The sequence below is a fragment of the Myotis yumanensis genome, unplaced genomic scaffold (assembly GCF_028538775.1).
Source record: "Myotis yumanensis isolate MYYU_CA2020_CCGP unplaced genomic scaffold, mMyoYum1.0.hap1 SCAF_4, whole genome shotgun sequence".
NCBI lineage: Eukaryota > Metazoa > Chordata > Mammalia > Chiroptera > Vespertilionidae > Myotis > Myotis yumanensis.
In genome coordinates, this window is record NW_027223755.1 from 98,945,378 (window position 1) to 98,968,149 (window position 22,772).

Sequence of the window (22,772 nt, forward strand, 5' to 3'; positions counted from 1 at the left end):
CAGAGCAGGCCCTCAGGCAAGGTTTGGGACATGGATAGATAGACTTCTGTTTGCTGCACCCACATCTGCCTCCCGACTTCTCCCCATACCAGCAGTTCCTGCAGTGTTGGACCTCAAACTCAAGAGGGTATTAGGGTCCCCTGGGGAACCTGTAGAAACAACAGCAACAATAATACAGCTTCCTGGGCCCAGCTCTGGAGATCCGGGTTCAGAAAGTCTGGGTTGTGCCTGAGAATCTGAGGTTTTCATGCCACTGCAGATGGGTCCCAGGCCTTGATGTGAGGAATTCCACTCTGGAAGGGGGCAGCCCCCTTGGCTTGAGGGTCAAGAGCTCTGCCCTGGCCCAACCAAAGAGACACTCCCAGGACCTGTCTCTTTCATGGCCTCTCCTCATGGGAGCCTTCTGCCCATGAACCCACGTCTTCCTCGTCCTTTAGAACCCAGCTACCACCACCTCCTCCAGGAAGCCCTCCCTGATCACCCCTCCCCACCCAGCCTGTTAGGAGGCTCCTCTGGGCATCCCCAGCTGCCATGCCTGCCTCATTCTCGTGACTCTGTAAATGCTGATTTTCTTCCTGTCTAAGGGGTGAATTCTCAGAGGGTGAGGCTGTGTCTGCGTGTGGTGCTGAGCCTGGCACACAGTAGGTGCTAATGAGTGCAGGTGGAATGAAACTTCTGGCTGCTTGGCTGCTCAGGCCCCACTGTGGCGTTGGTACAGAAGGGTTTTTTATGGAGATTGGGGTACATGGAGTCAGTATAAAAGGGTTTTTTTATGGAGATTGGGAGACTGAGCACTAATCTTGACCATCTGGCTGGCTGGACAACGTTGGCCCAGTTGCTTTTCCTTTCTAGTCTGTTTCTTCCTTTGTTTAAAGAAAACAACAGCAAAGGTGGCGCTGAACAACGATCAGTAAAGCTCTTTAACAACAATCACAAACCTGTGTGGGACTTGCTGGAGGTCCAGCTCTTGCCTGTATAACTCACTCCCACTCATGACACCCCACCGTGAAAGGTGCCGTTATTCCATCTGACGCGGAAGCAGATGCACAGAGGGGTACAGCAGCTTGGTCAAGCCACACAGCCAGAGCCCACGTTTGATTCCAGGGCTGAGGTCTTCCCTACCACAGTAGTGTTTGCCAGAGGGGTATGTGACGAGCTTTCGGGGTTCCTGTGACGGGAGAGAGCACCGAAACGCGGCTTAGGAAAGCCGTTCTGATTTCAGAACAGCTCTGAGAACTCCCAAGAGAAAGTCTCTGGCTTGGCCGTGATACATGCCAACCTCTGCTGTGAAGCAAGAGGGTGCAGGGCTGGGTCTTGAGCAGGCCACCAAGCATCCAGCCAGAACCTCATGCTGCCATTTTATTTCCATGGGATTCGTTTTGGCGGATACTTCCATTATGGCAAGGGCTTCTGGTTTTCTGTGTACAGTGGGGAGCTCAAGTTCACCTTTTAAGTAAATTTATTTAAATATAAAGACTATGTAGATTAAAAGAAAAGTACCAGGTATTTAATAGTAACAATAAGGGTGCTTGCACAAAAACTAGCACCTGAATGATTGCAGTAGCATGATTTATAATGCCCAAATGTCCATCGACAGCTGAATGGATAAACATGTGGGCTATCCATGCAGCGGAGTATTATTCAGCCATAAAAAGGATACGGGGTGCTCGCTTCGGCAGCACAGATACTAAAATTGGAACGATACAGAGAAGATTAGCATGGCCCCTGCGCAAGGATGACACGCAAATTCGTGAAGCGTTCCATATTTAAAAAAAAAAAAAAGGATACAGGGTTTCTTTTCTGGGTGATGAAAATGTTCTGGAATTAGATAGCAATGATGTTGTGAATATGTGAGAAAGCACTGAGTTATACTTTAAAAGGGTGAATTTTATAGTATGTGAATTAATCTCATTAAAAAATATGGAAAAACGAATAAGAGTGTTCTGCCAACATGGCAAGTAGAAGCGTCCGAATGAACGGCCAGCGTGGGGGCTGGTTTCGCCGCCAGGTGCTGTCTTGTTTCCGTGGCTTGAGTGACTTCACCCTGGGGCCGGCCCGGGTGGCAGAGCCCTGTGGGGACGTGGCCCCTGCCCCTTTCCCCTGCTCACCTCCTCCTCTCCTGCCCGCAGCATCTCCAACAAGGAGCTGTCAGAGCTGATCGATCAGCTGCAGAAGAATGCCGACCAGGTGGAGAAGAACATCGTGGACACGGAGGCCAAGATGCAGAGCGTGAGTGCCCGCACCTCCTCCCCGGTACCCCCCTCAGCCTGTGCCCCCCTGAGCCTCAGCCCCACTCCTGACCAGGGTCTCGTCTTACGCAGAGGTTCCCACCTAGGGTCATTCTGCCCCCTGGGGGACATGTGGCCACATTGGAGACATTTTAAGCTGTCACAATCTAGGGGGTGCAGTGGATGGGTATCTAGTCGGATGCTATTAAACACCCTTTAGGGCACAGGGCTTCTCCCCCGGCCAAGGATTCAGCATCAGATGTCAGCAGTACCGAAGTGGAAAAACCGAGGAGGAACCTTGTTATGGCTGTTAACACCAGCCCACCACCCCCACCCCGGGAACTAAGTTTCTGCCGCTTATGGGCCCCTGGAAGAGAACCACAGGTTCAGGAGGATCCCATGGTTAGGACCCTCTTTGCCACTTACTGTGTGACCTTGGGCAAGTCACCTTACCTCTCTGTGCCTGTGATTCCCTCTGCAGGGGTAAGAGTGATGGTCCCTATTGCCCAAGCTGCTGTAAAGAGTCGATGAGATTATTGAGTCAATGAGATTATTACGCAGGTGCTCATACTAGTATGTGAATTCCATCTCAATAAAAAATATGGAAAAACGAATAAGCGTTTTCTGCCAACATAGATCTATTAACTAGCAGGGCGCAATATTATCATCAATATCATCACTCTTACTTCTCGCCCAACCACTGCCATTACTCAGACTCATATGATCCTCCTCCTTTTTGAGAGAAGAGAGAGAAAGCAGCTGGGGAAATCACTTTCCCTCTCCGTGCCTCAGTTTCCTTCTCCTCTCTGCCCATGGGGATAACTACAGTGCTGAGCGGTAGTTTCTCCTAAGGATGCTGTACCACGCAGGACACTGGAGCTGCCCTCAGACTGTGAGCTGCTAAGATGAAAACTCCACTGGCCCAGTGCAGTTGAGTTTATACCCATTTTGTAGCTGGAGAAACTGAGGTTCAGAGAAGGCCAGGGTAATAGTCAATGACAGAGCTGGCCCCAGAATCATCCCAGAGGTGGGGGAGTCAGATGTAGCAAATAGATTACAGGACACCAGTTAAATTTGCATTTCAGAACACAAATAACAATGTTTTCTATTATAAGTATGTCCCTTGTGCTATTTGGGAAGTACTTACAGTACGAAATTATCCATTGTTTATCTGACATTATAATGTAACTGGACGATCTGTATTTCATCTGCCTTCCCACCCAGGGGGTGACTAAGAGGAGTGGGGGACTGCAGGGGGACAGGTCACGGGGGAGTAGGTCTGGCTGGTCCCAGTGCTGTCCCCAGGGCCAGCCGAGGGCCAGTCCCAGGCAGCCCAGAGACCTGAGGGACTAGGTGGGCTGGGGGCGGCACAGCTGTCAGTGAGAAATGGGGACAGGAAAGGCAAGTGGGGACTCTGCTCCCTGCCAGGTACCCTTCCCTCCACTCCTTCCTTGCCCTCACCTGCCGGGCCACCTCCCGCTTCCTTGCCTCAGTGCCCACCCCGCCAGCCCCTTTTCCTTCCGCCGCACGCTCCTACCCGGCTCCCCCTGTGACTCTTCACTCTGTCACACTCTGTTCTTTCTTAAGTGAAAACAGCTTTTGGGGTGTGGCCTTTCTTTCTCCTAATAAAAGTAATGTGTTCATCATGGCCATTTCAGGACTGGTAAACACGTATACGGAAGCAAGTTAAAATCATGCGTAATTCCACCCCCAGAGAGATCTATCAGCTATTAACATTTTAATGTATCTGACCTTTCCTTGCGTGTTGTGTGTGTGTATGAATAGGGTCTCTGTTTATTTGCTTAGAGTAATGACTCAAAACTAACAAGGATGTATTTGGGAGATAATTTTGAACTTTTTTTTATAATATATTTTTATTGATTTCAGAGAGGAAGGTAGGGGGAAGAGAGAGATAGAAACATCAATGATGAGAGAGAATCATCGACCGCCTGCCTCCTGCACGCCCCACACTGGGGATTGAGCCCGAAACCTAGGCATGTGCCCTGACCGAGAATCGAACCGTGACCTCCTGGTTAACCACTGAGATACGCTGGCCAGGCTGAACTGTTTTTTAACTTTGAATGAGCAAACTCAGAAAAAAGAGACCACACTTTGAAGACTGCATGAACACTAATCTTCTTTTTCTTTCTTTTCTCTTCCTGTTTTTTTTTTTTTAGAAGAAAACATCATTATTGATTTAATTACCCCAAAGTTCTGTAGAATTTTCCTAATTTTTAAAAAAGATTTTTTTTTAAATATATTTTATTGATTTTTTACAGAGAGGAAGGGAGAGAGAGATAGAGAGCTAGAAACATCGATGAGAGAGAAACATCGACCAGCTGCCTCCTGCACATCTCCTACTGGGGATGTGCCCGCAACCCAGGTACATGCCCTTGACCGGAATCAAACCTGGGACCTTTCAGTCCGCAGGCCGACGCTCTATCCACTGAGCCAAACCGGTTTCGGCTAAAAAAGATTTTTTAAAAATTGCTTTTTAGAGAGAGAGGAGGGGAGAGGGGGAGGGAGAGAGAGAAACATTGATGTGAGAGAAACATCAATTGGCTGCCTCCTGCACGTCTCCTAACAGGATCGAGCCCACAGTCTGGACATGCGCCCTGACCGGGAATCGAACCAGGGACCTTTCAGTGCATGGGATGGCACCCAACCAACTGAGCCACACTGGCCAGGGCGAATTTCCCGATTTTTTAAAATTGAAGTGAGATTAGCATTACATAAAATAGTCACTTAACGTGAATAACTCAGTGGCGTTTCGTACATTTGCAGTGTTGTGCAGCCACCACCTCTGTCTAGTTCCAAGGCATTTTGTCACCCAACGGGAAACCCCACTTGCACTGGCAGTCACTCCTCCTCCCAGCCCCGGCAGTCCCTCATCTGCTGTACTCATTGTGGATATTTCATCTCAACAGAATCATACAATACGTGAACTTTTGTGTTTGCCAAAATTTTAAACGTGCAAAGTTGGAAGATGGCATAGGGTACAGCCAGATCCCTGCCGCCCAGATCCCCCCAGTGACGCCTGCTGGCTACTGTCCGTCACTATACGTGTGATGCATTAGATATGTCGCTCCCTGTGATATTTTCAGTTTTAAAAACGCTTCTTATTGAGGTGTAACTTACATAAGGAATGTAGAAAGCATCCAAATGTAAAGAGTTCAGCCTCATTCGTGTTTCTATCAGTAGGCGCCGTGTCACCGCCGCTAAGTCCAGATAGAGAACATTTCCCAGAAGCTCCCCGTGACCGTCCCAATCCATCTCCCCCGAGGGAACCCCCGTGCCGACTCTCTCGGTGGTTGGGTCTGCCTGACTTGGGACTCTAGAACACCTCACCTCCAGGGCATTGAGCTAGATGTTCCTTTCCCGGCTTGGCTAGCATGCTTTGAGAGGCTTGCATGAATTAGGTAATGACTAATTTACTTCCTCCTTTTGCAGAATAAGTCTTTGACACTCTACCTGCCCAAGTGACTGGTGATGAGGGAGCAGATAAAATTCCACCCAAGCCAAGAACCATGATGTTTTGTTGTAGTTTTTTTTTTTTTAATATATTTTATTGATTTTTTACAGAGAGGAAGGGAGAGGAATAGAGAGTTAGAAACATCGATGAGAGAGGAACATCGATCAGCTGCCTCCTGCACACCCCCCACTGGGGATATGCCCGCAACCAAGGCACATGCCCTTGACTGGAATCGAACCCGGGACCCTTTGGTCTGCAGGCCGACGCTCTATCCACTGAGCCAAACCAGTCAGGACTGTTGTAGTTTTTTAACTGGCCAGACTCACCCCGGGTAGAGAGGTGGCCCAGCCCCTTGGCCTTCTGACACCTGGGCCTCCCCTCCAGCCCCGCCTGCCCTGGCCCGCCGTGGGGGTGGCCGGGAGAGGAAGTGATGTCTTCACTCTGTACCTCCACTCACTCCTTGTTTTCTTTAGTCATTTCTTCCTTCCTTTCTTGGCCTTTCTTGATAGCTTTATCGAGGCTTATTTTAGACACCAGAAAAGCTCCCACTCGGTGTATGATGCAACGACTGAGTAACTTCACTGAGGGGCACGGCCGTTCCCATCAATTGGTCCCTGACTGTTCTCGTCCCCCAGTTAGGTCTCCTGTGCCCGTTTGTTTACCACTGATTCCCATTGCCATGCAGCCCCTGCAGCCGCTCACCGTGTTTCTGTCGCCACGGGTTTCACGTACACGGACTCCTACGTGACGTGGCCTTTCGTGTCTGGCTTTTCTCACTCCCTTCGTTTTTGAGGCCCTTCCACGTGCAACAGTGGTTCCCTCTGTCCACTGCTGTGGGCACCTCAGTGCCCCTTCTGAAGCAGGTGTTTCTTATTCCCATGGCAGAGGGAGACACCGAGACCCAGGCCGGTGAGGGTACTGGCCCCTACAGGACCCCCTGTGACACCTGGTCTGTCCTCAGCCCAGCCACTGACTTACCACCACATCCCCTGTCGGCCTGGTGTCCCCAGGGCGTGGCACAGTGCCCGGCCAGTCTTCACGAGTGTTAAGGGCTGTGTTTAGAAACTTGCCACCCTGACCGTCTGTTCATTGTTCTTCCCTAAACAAGCAAGACCCCGGACTCAGTGACTTATTGCTTGTTCCCTCGAGATGTCCACCCACTGCGCTCATTCTCGCCACGTCCCAGCTCAGGCCACCTCAGCGCTCACCAGGGCTGTCGCAGTGGCTGCCTGCCCTCTCAGCCTGTACCTCCTCCCTGCAGAGCCAGGAGGCATGGCTTTTAAAGATACGTGGGGCCATGTCACTTCCTTCCACAGAGCCACTCCGTGCTCTGGCCCCCGCCCCACCGCCCACAGGTCCTTTGTGCTCTGGCCTGGCCTGCCCTCCTCTCAGCTTCAGCCATGGTGGCTTCAATCACAGCTTGCCTTTTCCCGCCTCAGGGCCTTTGCACAGGCGGTTCCCTCTGCCTTGACCCCTCTTCCCTTCCGGCCTTCATTCTTACCTGTGTCCCCACCTCAGAGGGGCCCCACTGACCACCGGAGCTCACGCAGGTCCCCCTCACTTCACCTCTGGTGCGCTTCCTGGGTAAACACTGACCTGCACGAACTTGCAGCCACCTTGGTGAGGTTTACCTGTTAACATGCCTTCCTTGTGGCCTTCCCACTGGGCTGGGCTGCCTCCCAGAGCCCCACACAAGCAGGCATTTGGGCTCTGTTTGCTGAGGGGCTGGAGGAGAGGACAAGCCTGGCTGGGGAGCCCTCCCGTCCCTGCAGACCCACGGAGCCCCTGTCTGATGTCCCCCTCTCTTGTGCCTCTCACAGGACCTGGCCCGGCTGCAGGAGGGCCGGCAGCCCGAGCATCGGGACGTGGCCCTGCAAAAGGTGTCGGACTCGGAGAAGCTGCTGTACATGCTGGAGGCGGACGCGGCCATCGCCAAGCACATGAAGCACCCCCAGGGGGACATGATCGCCGAGGAGTAGGTCCCTCTGCTTCAGCTCTGAGGGAGCCACCTGGCCGGGCAGGAGGGCCGCAGCCCACCCGCACTCAGGAGCCGCGTCAGGGCCCCTCGAGGGCTAGCTAGATGCCAGGCACATGCCACACACTCTGTTATTCTCATGACAACCCACTTTCCGTCGGGGAGACAGCTCGGAGCACTGGTGTTCCCTGCTCTGCTCATAGTGTGACCCCAGCTTCCTGACCATGCAGTCCGACCTCCCGGCTGTCCCACCCGGACGCCCACCCAGCCCCATGCTCATGGCTCTTGCCTTAGCTCCATGTGGCTAAATCGGCACCTACGACAGCAGGGACCAGGGTCTCCCAGTGCCTCGCAACCCCCTGTGCTTGTCCCTGTCATGACCCATGCCCACTGTGGCCCTTGCTAGATGGTGGGCTCCAGCCTGTTTCTTCCAGAACCTTCTATGGCCCGGGGCACACAGTGGGCCCTGGGGAAGTGTTAATGGAAGAAGGAAGGAAGAAGGAAAGTAGATAGGAGGAGAGCGCGAGTGTTTATCTGGAGCCCAAGGCCCTGGTACCCTGCCCTCCCAGGACGCTGGGCACAAAGTTGGGGGGTGGGGGGTTAAGGCAGTGCCCTGCCCACTAGCCCGCTAACCAGGGCGGCCGCTCTCCCACTCAGCATCCGTCAGCTGAAGGAGCGTGTGACCAACCTCCGTGGGAAACACAAGCAGATCTACAACCTGGTGGTGAAGGAGGTGGACCCACAGGTCAACTGGGCGGCACTGGTGGAAGAGAAGCTGGTACGGCCCTGGCTGCAGCTGGGGAGGGGCCGTGTGTCGGGGGAGAACCCCAACATTTAATGTCACCACAGTCACGCGGAGGTAGTCGCGTTGCTGATGTTTTCTGATGTTTGTGTCAATGAGGAGAGCGAGGCTCAGAGAGGTGCAGTGCCTGACCCAGAGTCACACAGCAGAGCTGATGAAGATTAAGATCCTCCTGGGATCACCCTCCAGTCCTGGTTCGGTGGGGTCCTGGCAGGCTGGCAGATTTCTGGCCAGCACTGCTCTTCCCATGCCCTGGCCGGCCCATCTCCACGGTGGAGGGGCGCGCCCACGGGAGCCCAGAACCCTCGTTTAGTGGTGTGACACTGGGCTCAGCCGTCTGTGAAAACGGGCAGGGTAACCGTGCGAGATTAAATGAGATGATGTACAGATAAAGGTGACAGCCTCTCCCTGCGTCCCTCACGGGGCCACTTGGCTCTCTCCCTGGCTGGTCCTGTGAGGAGGAGTCCCCGGCCCCACCTCTGCGTGCATTGTCTCCATCCTCCCCTCCCAGGACAAGCTGAGCAGCCAGAACTTCGGAACAGACCTGCCGCTGGTGGACTACCAGGTGGAGCAGCACAACATCTTCCACAACGAGGTCAAGGCCATCGGGCCCCACCTGGCCAAGGACGGGGGCAAGGTGGGCGCCCGTGGTCGGCGGGACCCGGGAAAGGAGGGCTCACACCTGCACCCGCCCTAACCCCTGTCCTCGGCTCTGTCCTCAGGAGCAGAACAGCGAACTCCAGGCCAAGTACCAGAAACTGCTGGTGAGAACGGAGGGGAGGGGCTGGGGCAGGAAGCGTGTGCAGTTCAAACAGAAAGGAGGGAGGGGAAGCGGGAAGAGATGGTACCCAGGGCCCCTCCCCTGCCTGAGAGGTGCCCCAGCTTGCCCTGAGCTCATGGAACACCCCAGTAGATCCCATTTACTTATTGGGGTACAGCCTGTCCTACCGTTTTGCTTCTTGTTTCTTTATTAAGCACCTTCTGTGTGCCAGGTTGGATGCCACATACTTTACAAGCAAAAGTTTCCTATTTTCAAAACCTTTAAGGAATGAGTTCTTTTAGAAATGCACAAGTGGTGCATGAATGCTTTCTTGTTGCGGACGTTTCAAACGCCCCAGCTGTGGGAATGCGTGGAGGTAGAGCACAGCCGTTGGCAGGCTCTGGGGCCAGGCTGCCTCCACCCTCGGTGGGAGGGGAGACCTTGAACGCGCTCCTTAGCCTGGGGGCCTCAGTTTCCTCATCTGTAAAGTGGAGTTACTGCGAGGCCCTGTCTCATTGAATTGCTTTGCAGATGGCATTAGTTAATGTTGGAGAAGATCTTAGCACTTCTAAGTTTGGGCTCCTGGTGGCCCCATGTATGTGTCAGCTGTTCTTATTTGCAGAGCAAAATGTAGCCGTCTCTCCTCCTTCCCCATCCTCCCCGCCTGCCTGGCCCTTTCTCAGATGTTAAGCCCTAGCAATTTCTACTGTTCTAACCATCTAAACCAGGGGTCCTCAAACTACGGCCCGCGGGCCACATGCAAATACAAATATTGTATTTGTTCCCGTTTTTGTTTTTTTACTTCAAAATAAGATATGTGCAGTGTGCATAGGAATTTGTTCATAGTTTTTTTTAAAACTATAGTCCGGCCCTCCAACGGTCTGAGGGACAGTGAACTGGCCCCCTGTTTGAAAAGTTTGAGGACCCCTGGTCTAAACAATGACCTGACAGAGATAAAGCGGAAGCTGTAGCTGCTAATTTTTACTGAGCACCAACTCTATGCCGGACTTTGGGCCCTGCTTGGCTCCGTGACATGTCCCCTCTCTCAGTGCTGTCATCCTCATTGTGCAGATGAGTCCCTGGGGCTCCACACAATGTCAGTGCCATGAGGGTTCTGTCTGCTTTGCTCACTGCTGTATCCCAGGGCCTGGAGCAATGCCCAGCACTTACTAGGTGCTCAGTAAATATTTGCCGAAAGAATGAATGCGCTTCAGAGGGTCAGTAACGTACCCACGGGGGTTTGGCCGGGCCAGAGCCGCTGCAGGTGTGGAGGGAAGTCTCAGCCCTGTCCCCACCCTGCAGGCGGCGTCGCAGGCGCGGCAGCAGCACCTGAGCTCCCTGCAGGACTACATGCAGCGCTGCACCAACGAGCTGTACTGGCTGGACCAGCAGGCCAAGGGCCGCATGCAGTACGACTGGAGTGACCGCAACCTGGACTACCCCAGCCGCAGGCGTCAGTACGAGGTGGGTGCTGGGGCCTGGGGGTGGGGGGCAGGGGCCAGAAGGGACCACGAGGCTGCCAGGCTGTGCACTGAGCCCCCTGCTGCCCCCCCCCCCCCCCCAATGCAGAATTTCATCAACCGGAACCTGGAGGCCAAAGAGGAGAGAATCAATAAGCTGCACAGTGAGGGAGACCAACTGCTAGCTGCTGAGCACCCTGGGAAGAACTCCATTGAGGTGTGTGCGCACTGGGAGGGGATGCCTCCTCCGGGGTGGCCTCAGGGCAACCTCTGCAGTGGGCCTCCTGGACTGGGGCAGTCCCCAAGATGGGGAAAGGGGGGTGTACATCTGTCTGCCTGTCTCATTATTCTGCCCTCTCATCTTGCTCTGACCCTGCCTCCTCTCATTATCTTGACCCTTTGTCACATCCTGCTCTCGCGCCCCCCGCACCCCCCGCCCCCGACTTCTGAAGCCCATATGGCACCTGTGTCAGTGTCCTGGGGCTGCCCTAACAATGACCACATACTGGGTGGCTTTAAACTACAGGATGTTTTCTCTCGTAATTCTGGGACAGAAGGGTAACATCAAGGTGTTGGCAGGCTTGTTCCCTCTGGGGGAGGGTTCTTCCTTGCCCCGCTCCCTGCTTCCGGCTGCAGCAATCCTTCCCTGGCTTGGGCCTGCATCTCTTCTATCTACACTACTGTGCACAGGGCCTCCCCCTTGTATTTCCTCTTCTTACAGCAACACCAGTCATTAACTTAGGGCCCGTCCTAAATCCAGGTGATTTCATCCTGAGATTCTTTAACCAATTACATCTGCAAAGACCATGATCCCAAATGAAGTCACGTTCTAAGTTTGGGGTGGGGAGATACCATTCAGTTTCATGACATTTTTTAAAAGCACCACTTTGGGCAGACGCAACCCCTCCTGTGCCTTATGCACTGTGCAGCCCAGGCAGCTGTGCAGGGCAGCCCTGCTCGGCTCCGTGACATGTCCCCTCTCTCTCCTCTTCTCACCCCTGGGAAGCAGCTGGCTGCCCCTGTGGGAGCCGCACCCATGCAGATGCCGGATGCCCTCTCCCCCGCCCTCTCTGGTCCTGAATCCCACAGGCCTCTTCCAGTGCCCCAGGCACCCGCCCAGCAATGACCGCCCCACCTTCTCTGGCAGGCTCACATGGAGGCCGTGCATGCAGATTGGAAGGAGTATCTGAACCTGCTCATCTGTGAGGAGAGCCACCTGAAGTACATGGAAGACTACCACCAGGTACCCCGGCCTGGGCCCACTGGTGGGAGCACTCAGGGCCTCCGTGGCCCACTTTTGGCCTCCATGCTGCTTCCTCGGGAGCCTTGCAGGGCTGTCTTCCTGGGCCTCCGCTGCCCCTGCTGGACACGGCTGGAGGAGGGAGGGATGTGCCTCCAGCTTGCCCGGCCCCGGCCAGTCTTCCCTGGGGGCCAAGGCTGGGGGGTGAATTCACCAGGTCAGTGTGAGGCCAGGAATGAATGTGTGGGTTTTCATTTTGGTAAAATATATATTATATGAAATTTGCTATTTTAGCCATTTTTAAGCATACAATCCAATGTGGTACAACCATCACCACTGTCTTTCCAAACTTTTCGTCACCCCAAATGGGAGCTCTGAGCCCGCTAACAGTCACTCCCCATCCCTCCCTCCCTCAGCCCCGGGTAACCTCTGATCTATTTTTCTTCGGGCTGCCTATTCTAGATATTGCATATAAGTGGAATCACATGCTACATGGCCTTTGTGGCTTCTCTCACTGAGTATGTTTTCAAGGGTCATCCATGTTGTGGCATGCATCAGAATGCCATTCCTTTTTACGGCCATGTAATATTCCCTTGCGTGGACAGACCGCGTTGTGTTTACCCAATTCATCTGTTGATGGAGACCGGTTGTTTCATAGGAATGTGTTTTTTAGGAAGAGCGGCGGGTGACTAATGATTGTGTGGTCTGGGGACGCTTGAACTCAGGTGACACTTCTGTAACTCCTGGTTCGGTGTCTGAGCCCTGCTGGGCTGTGAGATTCACAGGATCCCAAAGTGCCTTTCGTGGCTGCAGCCCAGGGGACAGCTGACAATGAGTGATTCCAGAGTTGATGAACTAAAGAATGGGCAAGAGAATTTTCTAGAACCAAGTGGGGCGGCTTGTCTTCCATGTATCAAAAATGAAAGCATAGCATTATCAGGGTGTCCCTGGCACAAAGAGGAATGACATTTAAGAGCTCCAAAGGTCATCGGTGTGCACTTGAAAGTTAACGGTCGCAGAGGTGGTCACGTGGACTGGCGGGAAGGGACCTGGCTTCTTCCCATGAGGCCCTCTCGGGAGCCAGGCCTGGGCGGGCTGGGTGTCCCTGAGTAGCAGAGCCTGTGGACTCAGGCTGAGTGGGAGGCCCAGCCCCGACTGGGATTGGACTTGCAGCCACAGCCAGGATTAGCCAGGTGTCCTAGTTGCTTCACGTTCGTAATTGGGCCACCTGGTCTCCTAGTTCCACAAAGACATGAAGGACGCTCAGGAGCTGCTACGCAAGGTGGATTCAGACCTGAACCAAAAATACAGCCCTGACTTCAAGGACCGATACCAGATTGAGTTGCTGCTGCGGGAGCTGGATGTGAGTGATGGTCCCATGAGTGACTCCGGGTGACCCCTCCCTGCCCTCAGCCCCAAGCCGGCCCCCCATCAGCTCTCCCCTGCTGCCTGGCCCCCACCCCCTGGGGAAGGCTGCACGATCTCACTGTGGCATTCCCCATGCTCAGGACCAGGAGAAGGCTCTGGACAAGTATGAGCACGTGGTGCAGGGCCTGCAGAAGCGAGGGCAGCAGGTGGTGCCCCTCAAGTACCGCCGGGAGACGCCGCTCAAGCCCATCCCCGTGGAGGCGCTCTGTGACTTTGAGGGGGACCAGGTGAGCTGTTGCCCAGGTGCCCCAGGCAGGCCAGGCCCAAATATGCCTCTTTTCATGTCACTGGAAGGTCTTAGGGTGACATCGCTAAATGAGGGCCTCAAACGTTTTCAGGACCCCTGTCATTGGGGTCATTCTCTGTTAGGCCTGTCCCCTCCTTCCCTCCCCCCCCCCCCCCGCTCCCCCCTAGCTAGCTGCCTTGGTCTTATGTGCTATCAGCTTAGCAACCCCAGTCATTCCAGCAGGAGTGCCAGGGAGGGTTCTCACTGGCCCAATTTGACTCGTGTCAGCCTCAACCAGTCAGTGTGGTGTGTGTCAGGGGATAATGCCATTCTCTCACTGGCGGGCCCAAGTCACATGTCCACCCTGAGTAGTAAAGGGCTGGGAATGGAGAAGGAGAGGCCACATGGACTGGGAATGGGGGGAGTTCTAGTCCTTCCCAACTAGGGCACGATGTCTTGGGAAGGATCTGAGAGATGGGCTGACTCCCCCGGTGCCAGAGTTGGTGGGCAGGACCAAGGTGGCCTCTGGGCTCCCAGGCTACCAGCCAAGGCAGGTCTCTCTGTGCCTTCTCACTGTTTGGCCTGCCCATGCCAGGGCCTGATCTCAAGGGGCTACAGCTACACCCTGCAGAGGAACAACGGAGAGAACTGGGACCTCACTGACAGCGCGGGAAACGCACTGACCGCCCCAGCCGTCTGCTTCATGATCCCCCCCACCGACCCCGAGGCCCTGGCTCTGGCCGACAGGTACAGGCTAAGGAGGTAGCCAGCATGGACTGGCCCCACCCCTTGGGTCCCTTCATTGCCCTAGTAACACCCCCACACCTGTACCCACTTGGAGGCTCAGTGGGACAGGGGCGGATCCTGTTGGCCCGACTGATTTGCTGTGTGTGAATGTCCAGCTGTGGGCACAGTGCAGCGAGCACTTTCTCTGGAAGTGCCTCTGGGCCTTTGCACATACTGTTCCCTTTACCTGGACACCTACTCATTGCCTGGTCAGCTCAAGCCTTTTGGCTTGACTCAGCTCCAGGGTCACCTCTTCTGTGAAGCCTTCCCTGACTGCCCCCTTGCCTAACACCTTGCTCCACCTCTTCCCTCCCGCGCACACCCTGCTCTTGATCAGGGTGCTTTGTCAGTCTCCTGGCAGGGGCTTTGAGGTTTACTGTCTCCAGGGCCTTGTTCAGGACCTGGGGCAAAGTGAAAACCCAAGAACTTTGTTGAGTGAGTGACTGGGAATGCTTCATTTACTCATTCAGCAAGTATTTATTGAGCACCTGTGTGCTGCTCCCTCAGGGGTAACATCTTAGTAGGGAAGGCAAAGGAACAAACAAGATGATTTTAGGAAGTAAGACTTGCTATGAAGAAGAAAGAAAGGGGCGAAGGAAGGAAGGGGTCCGTCTGAACCCATGAGCAAAGACAGGCCAGCGTTTCAGCAAACCTTTGTATGTGTTGTGATTTAACTTTTCAAAGCATTTTGATGGCCGCCTGACTCCTCTGGGCTGTTGGTCCAGCCGAAGTCCAGGGTCTTGCTCCTGAGGGTGGAGGGGCAGTAGGCTGCCCTGGATCCAGTCCATTTTTGCTCTCACAGCCTGGGCAGCCAGTACCGGAGCGTGCGGCAGAAGGCAGTCGGGACCAGGAATGCACTCCAGCAGCGGCATGAGGTGCTCAAGGCAGAGAACCCTGGAGGTGGGTGCCAGGGCCACTGCCCTGTCTGTGGTGGGACAGGGAGGAGGCAATGGACCCATGGTCTGTGCTGCTGAAGGACAGCATGGGTCAGGCCTGGCAGGGGTAGGGGAGGCTGAGCCAGCCCTGGACGTCCCAGCTGGCCTCCTCGGCCCCTTCCCTGCGACTCATGCCCCCAACTGACACCCAACTCTGATTTCCGTCCGGCAGACGCCTCTGACCTGCAGGGACGGCAGCTGCTGGCAGGCTTGGACAAGGTGGCCAGTGACTTAGACCGGCAGGAGAAGGCCATCACAGGGATCCTTCGGCCACCGCTGGAACAAGGCCGGGCTGTGCAGGACAGCGCCCAGCGGGCCAAAGACCTCAAGGTACCACCAGGCTGGGGCCCCTGCTCAAGCTCCCATCTCCACCAGCCATGTGTCACAAGAATTCCTGAGTCATGGGGGGCGGGGGCGGTGCTAGGCCAGGGATCAGGAGGTGCCTGAGCCTGGTGCCCTGCTTCAAACACTTCCAGGGAGAGGCCTGGGGAGGCCTGTCTCTGCGTGTTTGATGCCCGAGTAGCTCGGTGCCAGGTGGTCGGGTGGGAACAGCATCCACGCTCCTCTCTCTCACAGACGGTCTCCCTAGTCATCAGGCACCCTCTGTGGCAGGGGTGACTGTGCTTGGTTTACAGAGGAACTGGGCTTGGAGAAGGGGCCTCACATCACGGCTGACAGAGGCTGTCAAGGCCGAGAGGATGCCCAGTAGAGGGTGGGGGCAGAGGCCAGGCCCCACCACGTCCCTTCCTAAGCTGCTTGGGTCCCCAGCTGTGAACAGGGAGAGAAAACGTGCCTCCCTCATGGGGTTGCCCCCAACAATGAATGAAATCACTAAATGTGGTGCTTGGAACAGTGAGTGCTGGGTAACTGCCTGTTCATTTCATTCCCTTGTGAGTCCCCTGCTTGGTCAGAATGCCCAGGGTGCTCAGTACACATGCAGACTCAGGCTCCCAGGCAGGGCCCAGGCCTCGCATCTCCATCAGAGCTGCCCTCCCGCCCCCTCCCCCGGCAGCAGTTTCTCCTGCTCCCTGAGGCTGGCAGGCCACTGGGGGAGGAGGATGCCCAACTGTGGCCAACAGGAGGCCTTTGGTCTCCACAGAACATCACCAACGAGCTGCTGCAGATCGAGCCTGAGAAAGCTCACAGCACAGCCGAGTGCGAGGCCTTCGTGCAGGCCCTTCCGGGCAGTGGCAGCGCACCCTTGCTGAGGACCCGGGTGGAGGACACCAACCGCAGATACGAGCGCCTGGTGCAGCTGCTGGACTTGGCCCAGGAGAAGTGGGTGTCAGGCGGGCAGCAGGGAGGTCAGCTGGGGTCAGGGGGCCAGGCAGGCACCCCCTCACTCCTGACCTGTGTCCTTAGGGTTGCTGTTGCCAACCGCCTGGAGAAGAGCCTGCAGCAGGGCTGGGAGGTGCTGGCCACATATGAGAACCAGCTGACCCAGGACGACACAGTGCCCGAGAGTGGCCGTGCCCTGGACAGCAAGAGGCAGGAGCTGGCGGTGAGTGTGGGGACCCTGGGCCGTGGGAACCTTTCTGTCCAGGCGCTGGCACCCATCAGCTCTGGACAGATGAGAGGCCCAAGACCCTGATGCCCAGGGCAGGAAGTCTCTGCAGGTTTGTATGCCCACAATGCCAACTGGAAGTTGTAAATGGAGGCACGTGGCACAAATCCCAGCTGCTCATGGCTTGTGGAAACGGGGTACTTGTATTTTTAAATCAGAGATGTGCATGCTCCCCTCCCCCCAAGATTTCCAGTATCTATGCAGCAGCTGCCACCAAACCCCCAGCATTTACCTGCCTGACTGCTATGGATATCCAAGTCTGTGAGCCCAAGGGAGGCCCTTATTCACACATCAATTCACAAAATCCTGGCTGTGTGCTAAGACCCTCACCTCAGAGCCGAGGAAATGGGCCTGGAGGCTGGAGAGCAGCAGGCCATTCTAGTCCTGGGCGCAGCATCACAGGGCACATGCTGCCAACCACGGGGTTTTTAGTTTTTCCAGGTTTTGTTCATTGTAACAAGATGTAACTTTGTAGAAATGGCCACCAGATGTGAGGAGAAACTCAGGGGCAAGGCCCAGTCCCTTTCCACACCCAGGCATTAAACCCCCCCCCCCCCCAAAAAACACACCACACACACACACACACACACACACACAGCAGGTGTCCCCAAGCACCTGGGCAGTGCTGCCTTGGCCTCTGCAAGCTCTGATCACAGCGCCCACCCACTGGCTGCCTCTCCACCCCACAGGCCATGGCCTCCGAGCTGCAGGCCCAGAAGTCCCTCCTCAGTGAGGTGGAGCAGAACCTGCAGGCTGCCAAGCAGTGCTCCAGCTCCCTGGCCAACCGCTTCCAGGAACACTGCCCTGACCTGGAGCGCCAGGAGGCCGAGGTGCACAAGCTGGGCCAGCGCTTCGACAACCTCCGCCAGCAGGCTGAGCTCAGGTGAGGGGCCCGGGGGGCCTGGCTGAGCTAGTCTGCCTTGAGGCCAAGATGCTCAACCGACACCACCAAAGGCTGTTTTCTAAATAATTTCTGCTTTTTGAAAAAGTAATATATATACAAAGTAAAACACTCAAAGTAATTATGACCCTTTGTATGCCATAAGCATCTATAGACATAAGGATGGTTTCCGTTTTGGATGCGGGGCAGTTAACTGGTTAATGACCAGCCCCACTTTCCCAAGGTAAACACTGCTACCAGTTTCTTATGAACCCTTCCAAAAAGGTGTTCTGTACAAGCTGGGGTAAGGGGTAAACACGTGAATGACAAAGTATCATGTATGCTGTATCTTGCTGTTTTTCCTGTCATATATTTTATAAGCCTCATGAGTCAGTTAAGTATCCCCTTCTCCTCTTCTGTTTTCTGTAAGAGTTTGTATAAAACTGGTATTACTTCCTTAAATGCTTGGTAGAATTCTCCAGTGAGGCTGTCTGGGCCTGCATTTTTTGTGAGAAGGATTTTAACTACAAATTCAACCTCTTTAAATATTTGGTAAGGAGAGGGAGAGAGAGAAAGAGAAACATCAATCAGCTGCCTCCTGCAGGCACCCTGAATGGGGATTGAACCTGAAACCTGGGTATGTGCCCTGACTGGGAAGCAAACCGGTGACCTTTCAGTGCACAGGACGATGTTCAACCAACTGAGCCACACTGGCCAGGGCTCATCTCACTCTTGAGTAGTTTGTGTCTTTCAAGGAATTTATCCATTTCATCAAGTTGGTAAACTTATTGGCGTAAAATTTTTCATGATATTCTCTTATCACTGCCTGCAGGTTCTGAGTCTATATCCCCTCTCATTCCTGATGTTAAATCTTCTTTCATTGTATATGTACATTCTCTTTTATCAATTTATTGACCATTTTAAAGAACTAGCTATGGTTTCAATGATTTTTCCTCTTTTCTTGTTTCCGGTTGCATTGATATCTGCTTTTTATTATTTCCTTATTGCTGCTTAATTTAATTTGCTCTTTTTATTTCTTAAGGTGGAAGCTTAGATTGTTGATTTGAGAGCATTCTTTTCTAATACAAACATTTAATCCCATACTTTTCCCTCTCAGCAGTTTTTGCTGTGTCCCACACATTTTGGTATGTTTTTATTGAGGTCCTGTAGCACACAGTATCTCTGCATGTCAGTACATGTGGACCTACCTACCTGTTCTTCACAGAGGCCAGGGTAGACTCCAACTTAACATTCCATAATTTGCTTAACTATTCCCTTTCTAGTGAACATTAAATTACATTTGTATTCCAGTTAAATTACATCCATCCCCCACCCCCCTAAACACACACATTTTAAAAAATGAAAACACACACAAAGAATACAGATTACTCCTTTAAAAGAGACAGGAGCAGCTTTTTTTTTTTTTTTTTAAGAGGAAGGGAAAGTGAGATAGAAACATCAATGAGAGAAACATTGATCAGCTGCCTCCTGTACAACCCTCACCAGGGGTCAAGCCCACAACCTGGGCATGTGCCCTGACCAGGAATCGAACCATAACCTCTTGGTGCATGGGCCACATAAGCTCAACCATTTAGCTACAGCGGCTGGGCAGGGACAGGGTAAGGTTTTAGTGAGACATCTTCTCGCTGTGCCAGAGGCCTGACCAGTTTTGCTCCTGCAGGGCCCAGAGCCTGCGGAGTGCCAAGGCTGCCTATGATGACTACCGCAGTTGCTGCGACCACATGCTCCAGTTCTTGTCCAACATCCCAAGCTATGAGCCCCAGGAGACAGACAGCCTTAACCAGATGGAGACCAAGATGAAGAATCAGAAAGTAAGACAACTGCTTCTGCATTCACAGGCATAGTCACAAGGTGGGGTCAGAGGTCAGTCATTCCCCTTTGTGGAGAGCCAGGAGTGGCTGCCGTTTGCTCTGGCAGAGCTGTGATCTCACGGGACCTTGGCCCTGCCTGGCTCCCAGCACTTAACTCTGAGAACAAGGACAGTCTTGCTCACTTCCCCCTCCTCAGTACCCAGCATGGGTCCTGGCCCAGAGTGGACACTCAGTGCAGGCTGGCTGAGTGAGTGAATGTCTACAAAAATACAAAGAGGCCCCCGCATGGGGAAAAATCCCATTTTCAAAGTTCAGAGTCCTGGGTCCTCAGAAGGCAGCAATGACAACAGGGTGAGGGAGGAGGAACATGGGAACCCAAATGCCAGTTCACTATTAGCTGTGCCCCTCAGGCAAGCCACTGAACCTCACTGTGCCTCCGTTTCCTCACTTATAAGCTGGATAATGATGGTACTTACCTCACAGGATTGTTGGAAGATTAAATGAGGTCATCTAAGTTACATATTAGAACAGTGCCTGACATTTTGAAGCACACAGTAAACATTCTTTTCCTGGCAAAGATAATCTTGGCCCTTCTTCACCGGGCCTTAGAATTGCCTTTATTACCAACACATGCATACAAGAAAGCCATTCATTGTACTCTGTACAACAGAAGAAGAATTTCAGATTTAAGGAATCTAGCTAATTTATCAAGGTTGTTCTTTTTTTGTTTTGTTTTGAAAGTCTCTGTTGTTTTACAGAACCTGCTGGATGAAATAGCAAGAAGGGAACAGGAAGTTCAGAAAGTCTGCGCTCATTCCCAGCAGTACCAGCAAGCTGTCAAGGTGAGAAGCGAAATCCCACCCAGAGTGTAAAACATCAGGGCCTCTGGAAAGAGGAGCACTGGGCCTGGCAGGGTCATCCTCAGGCCCCGCTGGCAGCCATGCAAACTGGCACAGCCCTTTGGGAAAATAGTATGATATTAGGCATCAAATACCAGAGAAGGGTTTTCTACTGTATGAAGCAGTAAACTGGGGGGAAAAATACAGAATAACACCAACATAGGATAAATAAAATCACTATAACAGCATTATATGTAATAGCAAAATAGACAAACTAGAAATAACCTAAATGTCCAATAGCAAAGGAATGGCTAGGTAAATTATCATCCATCCACTTGATGGATTATAAAGTCGTTCAACTGACAAACCAGAGGATAGGAGGGGGCAACATGAGACAAATGGAGAAGCACAGCATCCTCTCTAGCGTGAAGGGAAGGCCTGAAGGGAGCCCTTTGGGGAGGGGAACTGTGGGCATACTTTTTCTTGTTTCACATGTTGTTGAGGGACACAGCTATGTATTGTTGATGTATTGAAGGTTCTCAAAAACTCCTGGCAGACAGTACAGAGTGCAGCTGAGCGGAAGACCTCTGCAGTCAGCTGGCAGGGCTGTAAGAATACTGCAGCCGCAACTGACCTTGTCTGCCCTCTGCCATGTCTCTCCCCCAGGACTATGAATTAGAAGCAGAGAAACTAAGGTCCCTTCTTGACTTGGAGAATGGAAGGAGCAGCCACGTGAGCAAAAGAGCCAGGCTCCAGTCCCCTGCTGCCAAAGTGAGGGAAGAGGTGAGCTCTGTGGGTAGGCGTTCTCAGAGTTGCGCAGCCTTCCAGGGAGCATGGCATGCAGGCCTCAGAGATGCAGGCACAACATGGAAACTGGGCTGAGAGCTTTCCTGGGTGCAAACAGGTTTTGTAAGAGAAGATAATGAACTTTTTCTGGGACAGCGACATTGATATACCTAGAAAGACAGCCTGCTGGAGGTATCTGGGTCAGAGCCATGGATTAGAGAGGTTCCCACTCTGCTACCCCCACCCAATACATATCCAGGAGGCCGTTATTATTTCCTCTATACACAAGAATATTAACGCTCAAACAGAGATCTGCTCAAGGCCACTGGGAATTAGACTTCTGACTCTAAACCCAGTTTTCTCTCCACCAGATGACTGTAGTAGAACTCTAAGTAGGAAGGGGCAAGAAGCTACCCTCTATCCCCAAATGCCAGACTTTTCAAAACCCATCCTAGCTCTTTCCCCCTCAGTCTATTGACTCCTATTTGCTGAATGCTCCCCTATAGGAAGCGACCCTTACTGCCAAGTTCACCGAAGTTAACGCCATCAACAGACAGAGGCTGCAGAATCTGGAGTTTGCTCTGAATCTACTGAGACAGGTAATGAATCTTAGTGTAACACATTCTACTCAAAACTGTTCCAGCAGGTGAGAAACAAGACTCGTTCAGCCTCAAAGAAACAGCCTGTAAACTAGGGGGAGTGTCCCTTGCAAACAATGGGTAATTAAATTATGGTCTGTCCACGTGCCGCTGTTAAACAGTGAAGTAGAGCTCTCTGTGCTGCTGTGAAATTTCCTCTATCTAGATTAAGTGCAACAAGGGCGCACAACAGGGGACTTACCATTTGTGCAGAAAAATAAACATTTGGCACACACTAAAAATATACAGTAGGTCCTCGGGTTATGTGGGAGATCCGTTCCTACAGCTCGACGTAACACGATTTTCTCCGTAAGTCAGAACCCACCTACATAAGCACCTACGTCACTCACATGGAGCACATACACAGCAGTAATGAAGTGAAACAGTAAAAGAAATTTAAAAGAAAGATAACAATTCCTGACCTTTACTTGTGGTAAATAAATAATAAACATAAAGCACGTATGTACATACGTCGAAATGATGGAACTTTTTTTTTTTATAAATAAATGGGAGATGGCGATGTAACCACGAAACGACGTATGTCGAGTCCAACGTAACCGGAGGACTGCCTGTACTTGTCATAAGATGACCGATACCCTTCTAGCAATAGGACAGGACCAGAGGTGGAAGACTGATTTCCTTTCACACTCTTCTATGGTTTTAAAATATTTTACCAGATGAATTTTTTTTTTTTTTTTTTTTTTTAAATATATTTTATTGATTTTTCACAGAGAGGAAGGGAGAGAGATAGAGAGTCAGAAACATCGATGAGAGAGAAACATCGATCAGCTGCCTCCTGCACATCTCCCACTGGGGGGATGTGCCCGCAACCCAGGTACATGCCCTTGACCGGAATCGAACCCAGGACCCTTCAGTCCGCAGGCCGACGCTCTATCCACTGAGCCAAACCGGTTACGGCTA

The 22,772-nt window shown here is 52.8% G+C and overlaps 1 protein-coding gene and 1 non-coding gene across 3 annotated transcripts in view; both read left to right on the forward strand.

The window, feature by feature from the left end:
* Positions 1–22,772, forward strand: part of PPL (periplakin) — a 47,194-nt gene that overhangs the window by 20,753 nt on the left and 3,669 nt on the right. For both annotated transcript variants that reach the window (XM_070413049.1, XM_070413048.1), the window contains exons 2-21: positions 2,130–2,229; positions 7,521–7,675; positions 8,333–8,453; positions 8,989–9,114; positions 9,200–9,241; positions 10,540–10,701; positions 10,807–10,914; positions 11,845–11,940; positions 13,178–13,300; positions 13,446–13,592; positions 14,187–14,338; positions 15,180–15,277; positions 15,485–15,642; positions 16,412–16,590; positions 16,675–16,813; positions 17,566–17,759; positions 19,438–19,588; positions 20,347–20,430; positions 21,094–21,210; positions 21,720–21,812. In XM_070413049.1, coding sequence (XP_070269150.1) covers positions 2,130–2,229; positions 7,521–7,675; positions 8,333–8,453; positions 8,989–9,114; positions 9,200–9,241; positions 10,540–10,701; positions 10,807–10,914; positions 11,845–11,940; positions 13,178–13,300; positions 13,446–13,592; positions 14,187–14,338; positions 15,180–15,277; positions 15,485–15,642; positions 16,412–16,590; positions 16,675–16,813; positions 17,566–17,759; positions 19,438–19,588; positions 20,347–20,430; positions 21,094–21,210; positions 21,720–21,812 — 2,545 coding nt within the window. The remainder of the gene's footprint in view (positions 1–2,129; positions 2,230–7,520; positions 7,676–8,332; positions 8,454–8,988; positions 9,115–9,199; positions 9,242–10,539; positions 10,702–10,806; positions 10,915–11,844; positions 11,941–13,177; positions 13,301–13,445; positions 13,593–14,186; positions 14,339–15,179; positions 15,278–15,484; positions 15,643–16,411; positions 16,591–16,674; positions 16,814–17,565; positions 17,760–19,437; positions 19,589–20,346; positions 20,431–21,093; positions 21,211–21,719; positions 21,813–22,772) is intronic.
* Positions 1,664–1,770, forward strand: LOC139009719 (U6 spliceosomal RNA). The gene has a single exon (XR_011471421.1). It is a non-coding gene; the product is annotated as a U6 spliceosomal RNA (small nuclear RNA).